This window comes from Cynoglossus semilaevis, chromosome 20, assembly GCF_000523025.1.
Source record: "Cynoglossus semilaevis isolate Cse_v1.0 chromosome 20, Cse_v1.0, whole genome shotgun sequence".
In the NCBI taxonomy this organism is placed as follows: Eukaryota; Metazoa; Chordata; class Actinopteri; order Pleuronectiformes; family Cynoglossidae; genus Cynoglossus; species Cynoglossus semilaevis.
Window position 1 is genome coordinate 5,237,183 of NC_024326.1, and position 9,961 is coordinate 5,247,143.

General features: G+C 42.2%; 1 protein-coding gene across 3 annotated transcripts in view; it reads left to right on the forward strand.

Moving 5' to 3' along the window:
* LOC103396189 (disabled homolog 1-like) overlaps window positions 1-9,961 on the forward strand; it is a 32,202-nt gene that overhangs the window by 2,035 nt on the left and 20,206 nt on the right. For all 3 annotated transcript variants that reach the window (XM_008334189.2, XM_025066373.1, XM_025066374.1), the window contains exon 2: window positions 6,117-6,689. In XM_008334189.2, coding sequence (XP_008332411.1) covers window positions 6,620-6,689 — 70 coding nt within the window. In that variant the 5' untranslated portion in view covers window positions 6,117-6,619. The remainder of the gene's footprint in view (window positions 1-6,116; window positions 6,690-9,961) is intronic.

The following is a 9,961-nucleotide window of genomic DNA, read 5'->3' on the forward strand; positions in this document are numbered from 1 at the left end:
CTGCTGACAGAGGATTGTATGAAACTGCCACTAATCCGTCTGCACTTTACTGGCTTGATGGCGGGACAGGCGCTGCAGGGACGAACGCAGATAAAACACACACACACATTGACACAAAGGGAGGGTTGTCGGTACTCTGCAGCGACGGCATGAGCGATGGAGCCGGAGACGCAGCTGAACGAAAGCACTTGAACGCGTTACATTTTCCCTGAAGTAGTTTCGGGAATAGGTAATTTGACGTTAACTTAAGTACATTTTTACTCAAGTATTTTACTTTGCGACATTGGAAAAGAAACTGTTACTGAGTAAAAAAAAAAAAGTAAATCCAGGGGGGAAAAAAAAACAATCTGCGTTAACTGAAAGGAAATTGCGCTAAGAAATTTTCGACTATGTTATTGTAGCCAGATAACGGACGCGGACTCTAGTCTGTCATTGGTTGACGGCTGGTGCGGGAAAAACAATAAATGGAGGTTGAGGATCGCCAAGCAGAGAGCTCCTGCAAACGATGCAATAACTTTAGCGTGTGATGTAAAATGTGACTGCCCCCCGGTGGACAGAGCTGTCACAGTCAAAACCTGCCACTGGTATTTGAATTGTTGATTAAAAAACGACTAGCGGCCGATCGGATGCGCGACTCGTCCTGAGTAACTTTTACTCAAAACCGATCGGATGCACGACTCGTCCTGAGTAACTTACTCTTACTCAAAGTAAAGTAACTTGTAATCGAGTACATTTTCAGATGCGACGTTTACTTTTACTTGAGTAGAACTTAAGCAAAGTAAAGATACTAATAATAATAATTGCATTTTTTTTTTTTTAGTACTTTTTCAAAAAACGGCATAAAATATTGACGATAGTTTTCCTCATTTCCTTTTCATATTGTCTCTCAAGAGAGAAACAACAACAGGCAAAAAAAAAAAAATTAAAAAAAAGTCAGTATCCTTATCTTTAGGGTTGAATTAACCATATCTCACGCTTTTTCCTTTGATGTTTTACCTTAATGTGAATGAACTTAAGAATTCCCAGGAGCTTTAAGATAATGCATCCTACAAACAGCAGTCACACTGACGTTGATGTTGTAGCCCATTCTACATTAGACACAGTGCTGGTGTGACCTCAATTTTTTTATAAAAAGGAGTGATTTTTTTAAATTTTTTTTTATAATAACCCGGCACCATTGTGTCTCCGTTCTCATTCTGCCGGCGGACATGAATTATCACATCTGTGCTAATTATAAGTGAAGCTGTGGCCTGTGGCACAGGAAGACCAGGACGGATCTTTGTTGCATCAGTTGCAGAAACGCATCGGGAGGTTGTTCAGGTGGTGATGCAACGCAGAATAATGAGCAACGCACCCACTTCGTCAGGTTTAATCAACACGAAGAGGTGGATTTTGACGGCGATGTTGTAAAAATGGACTGCGGTGGAGACTAATGGGAAATTTGTTTGTGTTTTTCTTCCGGATTAATCCTGCGTAGCCATGTGATTGACGTTCAGTCAGGGCCGTTTAATTTGTCTAGTTTATAGAAAATAAATTGTTCGCGATATTGAAAAGACTTCCTTAAAAAAATATCTCTAGTAATTTCAGTAGTTATTAATGATATGTATATATCAACATATCAAAAAGTAAATTTCTTTTTGAATTTTTTAGCTTTTTTTAACAGGGGTGTCAAACATATGGCCAGCGGGCCAAAACCGGCCCGCTTGGGTGTTCAATCCGGTCCGATTGCTGAATTTTTAAAAAAAAATTACACACGTCATTTCCACGATATTTTTTTGTAAAATTATATAATGTTTCAGCCCCCTGGTGGACAGAGCTGTCACTGTCAAAATTGACCTGTCAAAAATCTGAAAACATGCCACTGGTATTTGAATTGTTGATAAGATTAAAAACAACTAGTGGCAGATTGGATGTATTGCTCAGAAAATAAACTGTAGTAATTTCAGTCGAAAGTAATAATAATTAATAATAATTATTATTATTATTAATGATACGTATATATCAATATATCCAAACAAGCACTAGTTATTTAATTGGAATAAAACCAATATGTTTTATGGACCTAAACAAAGCTTTTTTTTTTAGCTTTCTTTATCATTGGTGTCAAACATACGGCCAGCGGGCCAAAACCGGCCCGTCGCCGGGGACTTGTAACACGCCAAAGCAATGATTCATTAGGACTCAATTAACTGGGAGGCATGGGGCGCCCTACCATATGCCTGCAGATCCTGTGGCGGTCTGTAGCCAGCCTCCCTACCACTACGCTTGCAACCGTTTCTGGCACAGTACCGTCTCTCTATGTGTGTGGCGAGCTGTTTTTTTATTCTTTTTTCTTTTAATTCTTCTATAAAACAACTCCTGGAGATTTCGTATCTCCGTGCCCAGACGCAGTAGCTTCTGAGCTCAAAGTGAGTCACGCTGACCTTCAGCTTCAACTCATGGTGGACCGGGTTGGCACCGCATGAAATACTCCATCTCCGTCTACATGAAAGTACGCAACCGGTGAGCTTCAGATACCGTACTGTAACTCTTAGGAGGAAAAAAAAAAAAAACGAAAGAAAGAAAGAAAGAGAGACTCCCTGCTCAATCACCGCTTCACTGCGCTTGCCAAAAGGCAGCATGTGCTGCCGACAAGATCTATCCGCCTTCATGTTCGGTTTGTCTTATCTGTGCCAAGGTAACGCCCCCCCCCTCCCACCCTCACCCTTATCTTTATATGCCGCTGTCCTATTTAAATTAATGAAAATTGATAAAAGAAAAACAAACATCTCTGAACTGAATGTGATGTGACGTCATTTTGGCATACAGCAAAGTGATGACTGGAGACTGAAATGCAGTCCCAGTCCGTTACAGAGCCTTTTCTTTGTCCTTTTCTCTTCCCTTAGCTCAAATTTTCTGACATGTCAGAAATTCTCCCGACCGTACGACGGTGATTCGGGAACAGATAATCGGCCGTCGTTACCCCCTGGTACATTATTTATTTAATTTTGAGCGTTTCATTTACAGTCAGTTTCCTCCACCATTTTCATTTTTACAGATAGAGATAACGGGAAAAAACAGTCGTATGAAAAGTTCGCCATCAACAGTTTGCGTATTAGCTTGACTACGAACATGTCATATCTCCTAAAAAAATGGTAAGCTAACTTGTCGGCGCTAGGTTGATCCGTCCTTTTTGGGTTTAAGTAAACAAAGCAAAACCAGCCGAAGGATGAAAGTGTGTGACTTATAGTCCGAAAAATACGGTACAAGTCTTTAGTTTAGGCGGACAACTACCAAGCATTCTTCGCCACCCCTCCTGGCGATGAATCAATTTTTCAGTTGAAATTTCACGACCTCGATCCGCCAAGATTTTCCTTTGGTTGATTAAGTATAAGTAAACAAAGAAAAACCTTGGTCCGCCAAGATTTTCCTTTGGTTGATTACGGCCCTAGCGTTATGGAACAGATACTTCTGCAGAAAAATCATGATCTAAATAGATGGAACATGGTCCTGGAGCTGGGCTTCATTAACCTTCTACGACCCCCTGAGGTGGAATACGCAGTAAAATACTGTAAGAGGGAGTAGTACGTCTTCAGAGTGAATTAAAACTTTTCCAGTCTTGTTTACAAATGCACTAACAAAAGATTACAACCCTGTCAGGAGTAAAGCACGTCTAAAAAAATCTGTGCATCGTATAATGCGGGTGATTAATCGGCTGTTAATTTTTGATGTCATTTCGTTTCTGCGGCACAGACGGCCGAACTGCGGTGGGTTTCCGATTGGGAGCGCCGTGTCTTTTCCTTTAATTAAAAGTGCCTGCAGGAAACCGATTCTGTCCTTTGTGAGGTGGAGTCTGACTAAGCGACAAGCATCTGGCACAGCGCCGCGCGGTCCGCGTGACGTCTCGCGATGGCTCCTTTTCGAGATCGCGTCTCATCAGAGCGGCACAGCGGGAGCCTACGCTGATGTTTTTCCTTCTAATCAGCCGTTTAGAAGTGTCATCTGCCAAAGGCTCCACTCAGACTCCGATCGAGGGGTTTATACCAAACAACCCCCCGCCCCCGAAACGTCACTCCAATTCTGACCGCGCGTCGTTATTGCCATAGGAGTCGGTTTAATATTTCACTTATCGTTTGTCACCGTGATTTGCTGCCAATGGCCTGTATCTGCCGAGGTTTCATTCACACTGATCTCGGGAGTCCGATAACATACGGGACGACAACGGTTTCACAGCCGGTTTCACACCTTCTGCTGTTCCATGCGTGCGGCGGCCCTAATCGCTCATGTGAGATTAATGAGCGACGTCGAGGTGTGATGGGAGGCCGGGGCTGATTACAGTCACACGTACTGTGCCGTAATCAGGGAGTACCTCGTCACTTAATAAGACGCTTGTGTCTTGTACAGTGTACACCTCGTTTCACAAGTTGTATCGTCACAGCGGGAGAAATGGTACGACAAGGGCAGATATCGAAACCGTGAGGGGCTTCGCTAAGGGCGCGAGGGGGAGGCTGGCGAAGTGAAGCTGTGAGAATTTCGCAAAGTGATAGGTGACCTTATAGGTGACCTCTGAGTGTTCGCGATTGATCAAATAGATACAGAAAAAGAGTTTGACAGGTCGGTAGAAGAAATGAGGAGACACTTTCAAATAATTCAATTATATCTTTACTTCGCACTTCAAGGGTATGATATTAAAATGAACCATTGATGAATCAAGTACTTTTTTTTTTTTTTTTTCAAAGGGCTTTTGACATCATTTCGGTTCCGGGAAGCGACAGCAGATATTTAGATCTGACCCAAATCGTAAGGAGCTGTTGAAACATTTGAACAGATTGGGAACAGCCTGAGCGACCCAGATAGCGCGAGCCTTCCGAAGTAAACATTCATCACAGTAAATCACGCTTCCGTTTGATAACAACAACAAACTCAAACATTCGAGGGGCCAAAATTGAAAAAAAAAGCAAAATAAGAATATTGTTACACATACAAAGTGGGATATGTCAAACATACGGCCCGCGGGCCAAAACCGGCCCACTTGAAGTTTCGATCCGGCCGGCTTGATGAATTCTGAAAAATAAAGAAACGCATAAGCACTTCATGTTCAGGTAATATTTTGTCAAATTATTATTTCATCAAAAATGAAGATTTATTTAATGGACTTTTTTTTTGCATGAAAACAAAGGCGAAAAAAGACAGACTTTTTTGATATTTACAGGTAATTATGTTACGATGGTTTTATGGATGGAAAGGATTTATGCGGCCCCTGAACCTGATCGAGTTTGACGCCCCCTGGCTTATAACAATAACTCTGCAGGGCCTCATAAGACAACTCCGCCGGCCTTAAGTTCGACACTCGTGTTATTTTTACCTACAATTATTTCATTTTTTATCATCCTTGCTCGTCTCCCTTCAAACGTTTCTGTTAAGAAAAAAAACCCAAAACAAACACATTCTTTAATTCAATAAACATGACAAACACAATGTCATCCAATGTCACACTGAATGATGTTTGCCCAGCGCTCAATGTGTGGCACCTCTTTTCAGGCCAAAGAAAGCTGAAGGCCTGAATATCCAACAAAGCCCCCCCCCCCATCATGCCAACAGACGCGGTGCCAGCTAATGTGCTGCGATTGGCACGGTCTGTCTGTTAGCAAAGGCTCATTCAAGGGCATTAAGTTCCAATTTCAGGAAGGTTAATTCATCCACCCGGGTTGTGCCAGGACTCCCACTACAGTTGGACTTGAAACAGCTCGTCATTTGCCGCTCGTTGCTCCCCCCTTCCCACCCCCCTCCTCTAGTGCCGTCAATGTGAACCGCAATCATTAGCAATCTTTGTGAATGCACAGAAGCACCAGTCATGCTCTAATGTGCTACATTTACTCGTAAGCAGTACATCAAAAAAACAGACAGTGACATATTTCACCGCAGGTCTCCTTCAGGGGTGGCCGGAGAACAGCAAGCGTTTTTCCCCCCGCAGTCTCATTAGGGACTGATGATTCAGAGGAGGGTGTCTTGGTTTGATTTGCTAAAATGGTGATTTTCTTTTTATCTTTAATTACAGTCGCGGTGGACATGTGTTTTTTTTTTTTTTAATTAATTTAACAATCTTAACATGCTTCCTCTGTCTCCTTGCCCTGTAGAATCCCCGGAACTGAAGAAAAAAAAAAAGCCATCCTTGACCTACTCTGAAGATAAATATTCAATTCAATCCATGCAGTGGACTCGGGGAAAATTATACCTGAACAATATGCGGGCCCTCAGAAAAGATCAACAGTGGACCATGTGATACTCGACCTTCATGAAGAGGAACTGGAACGCACTCCAGGAGATGTCAAACTTGATCTGAAGTCGCTCTGGAGAGGGGACACGGAGCTCTTAATTCAGCCGTTGCCGTTCACGTGCTGTTTAACAATACTCAGCCGTCATGGACCAACGGTGAAGGAGGAGCGGCGTCAGCGGTAGATCCCAAGCATCTCACCATGGATGTGAAGGAGACTGTCTCCGCCAAGAAGCATCTGTGAACCGGGGGAGGGGGGACGCCGACGACCGAGAGTGAGGACGGAGGACGGAGGACGAGCTAGTGTTTTGCTATGTCCATGGTTGCATCCGCTGCGAGCTGGACTTAGGGACACAGCAGTGGAGGATGTCAGCGGAGGCGGAGCTCCATCCAGGGGTGAAAACCAGCCAGCGAAAGGAGTCCAGGAGGATCAGGGGTAAGTGATATTAGCACCTGTAGAAGCGTTTTGATACGAGTCAATATTCGGTTTAAGTTTTTTTTTTTTGTCCTTTGGGATACTGGCACTGACATACAGGATCAGCATTCGTTTCAGAATTACCGTATTTTTCAGAGTAAAGTCGCCCTTTTTTTTTCCATCCTTGGCTGGGTTTGCGACTTATACTCAGATATTAAAATATATAATTTCACATGTTCATTAATTTCACACTGACAGCCACTAGAGGGCACTCTAGACTTGTGTACCAGTATCTGCTACTACTGCGCCACTGAAAATTTACGTTTGTTATTTTCACACTGACAGCCACTAGAGGGCACTCTAGGCTTGTGTACCAGTATCTTCTACTCCTGTACCACTGAAAATGTTATATGTTCGTTATTTTTACACTGATAGCCACTAGAGGGCTAAAATATGGTAAACAATTTTGAAATGCAATTTTTTTTTAAAGTCTTATTCTTTTTATCTAACCAAATTCTGCCTAGGAACAAAAAACACCAATTAAAATAAATAAATAACCAGTTACCCAGTGCAGTGTTTAAGACAAAGATGCTAGTATTTTAGAGATGCAGTTAAAAAAAAGAGGGGAATAGCCATGATCTTCATTTCATATTCCATATCTGGTTAGACCTGAATAATGCCGGACCACATGGAAGCAAAGTTAGCTCAGCCTCGTCCCGTGGATCCAACTGTTTTAACAGCTTGTCACTGCTGGGCTTTGTGCTCCCTGTGGATACACTAGGATGCACAGCATCAGTGACAAAAAAAAAATGAAGAAGAATCATTTTCAAAATGCTCAGCAGGAGTTTGACATATGGGATATAATGGGGTCGAAAAGAGGGAAAAGAAAGAGAAATCCAGAGCGAGTACGACGGGGGATCACTCGCTCACTTTTTTTCGTTTCTGCATCCGCATGAATATTGCTCGTCCGGTCGATCCAGCCGCGGCAAGGCTAGGTCCTCTGTGGCTGGTTTCCCTGCCTCTTTCAGCTTTCTCAGATAAATGGCAAGTCTGGAGGGCGGCCCATCGATTTAAGTTAAGTGGAAGGGAACAAGCTAGAGCTAGAGAGAGGGGGGTGTGTGGGGGGAGTGTGATCTGAGAGGGACAGAACAGAACGCCGTCCCCTGACTTTATGTATGTTAATCACGCGTACTGCAGAGACCGCTATCACCCTCAGAAACCATGCTATTTGGATCCATATAGATGGAAATGGCGCAGCAGAGGTGGCTGTGAGCAGGTTGGATATTTATGAAGGACACAGGGATCAGGTTGATGACTAATACCCGTTTTCTTTTTAGGGGGTGTTGTGGTAATGCATGTAGCGAGTAGAAGAAAGCGTCGGCGCATATGAAGAAAAATTAGTGCCGTTAGTTGTCCATGCAATGTCAGTTACCGGGGATGTATGGTGGTGCTGTTGTTAGCATGTATCCCAGAGGAAAGATGGGCAACTTTAGCTTTAGTTGGTGTTTCTCTTAGGAGTTTAATGTTTTTAATTTTTTTTTCTTTGGTTCTGTGGTTTTATACTTCCTACTTACTGTATTTTCTGAAACTATAAATCGCTCCAGGGTATAAGTCGCACCAGCCAAAAAAATGCATAATAAAAAAGAATGGTGTTTCTGTTAGGAGTTTAATGTTTTTAATTTTTTTTTCTTTGGTTCTGTGGTTTTATACTTCCTACTTATTGTATTTTCTGAAACTATAAATCGCTCCAGGGTATAAGTCGCACCAGCCAAAAAATGCATAATAAAAAAGAAAAAAAAAAAAGTAAGTCACACAAGTGCCCTCTAGTGGCTGTCAGTGTGAAAATAACGAAGATGTAAATTTTAAGTGGTATAACAGTAGCAGATACTGGTACACAAAGCCTAGAGTGCCCTCTAGCGCCTGTCAGTGTGAAAATAACAAACGTGAAATTATATATTTTAATATATAAGTCTCACCTGTGTATAAGTCGCAAACCCAGTCAAAGGATGAATAAAGTGCGACTTATAGTCCGTAAAATACAGTACTTATATTTCCGAAAAAACATTTAAGTTGGGGATCAGGTGGATTAGCATTGATTAGGGATGGCTCGATCCATACTTAGGATCGGTCGATATCAGATAAAATTTCAGGATCGAACATCAAAATAAATAAAGAAAAAAAATACTTAAGCCCAAATGCTCAACTTGCTTTGCTTTATTAATGTTGAAAATAAACATTTACCACATACTGGAAAACCAAAATGATCTGCACAGCTATTAGGTACATTGTTGTACTATTCATAAATGAACCGGGTTTTACAAAGAGACGTCTGTCAAACCAGACTCTGATCGTCTGATTCCACCTCACAGTAAAACTCTCCTCTCACCAGCATCAAATGAATTGTTTTACATGCATGACCTAACACCGTTTCCATAGCAACCGCTACTCTGTACCATAATAATCCTTGCACATGAAAACGAGACATTTCAAAAAGATGACAAGGGAGACAAATGAAGAAAAAGGGAAGAAAAGAATGCGGGACAAGGAGACATAGAAATGGAAAATATAAAAAAAAGTAAACCACAAACATCTCCATTATGAATACTGGCTGTTCCAACAGCGGTTTATTTCAGCCACTCGTTTCACTATTCATGTCTGGATTTGGATTTTGGAGTTTCGAACATTTTTACCGTATTTTCCAGAATAGAAGTTTCTTTTTTTTTTCAACCTTTGGCTGGGTTTGCGACTTATACTCAGGTGTGACATGGTACAATGACATGGTGGGCCTGATTGGGCCCGCAGGCCTTGAGTTTGACACACCTTACCTTATTTTTTTTTTTCCCGTCTCCAGCTATTTTGCATATTTTACACTCTAATTACATGCAAGTAGAGCAGGTGATAATTAACCGTAATTACTATTGTTTCTTTTTTTTTTTCCGAATTCCCATCGATGCTAAAGGAAACTGAGGTTTGGAGAAACCCACGCACGTGATGTTTAGCTCTTAATTTGCTGACTCTGACGGAAAGTATTTTTGTGCAGACAGAGAGGGGGGAACAGATGGCAGCAACAGATTTTCCTTTTGCAGACAAACAGTTTTCTACTCCCGTGTAACGTCATCGCTCTCCCGGTTGAGTTTTCGCAATCTTTTTCCACATCCTAGGTGCATAACACCAGCGCGGATGTTTGATGCGAGGATTTTCTCCTTTGCGGTCGTCGTCGTTGCTCCGCCGTTAACGCCGGATGAACAGCATGTGTCACGACGCTAACACGGAGACGTGCAGCCGCGGATACA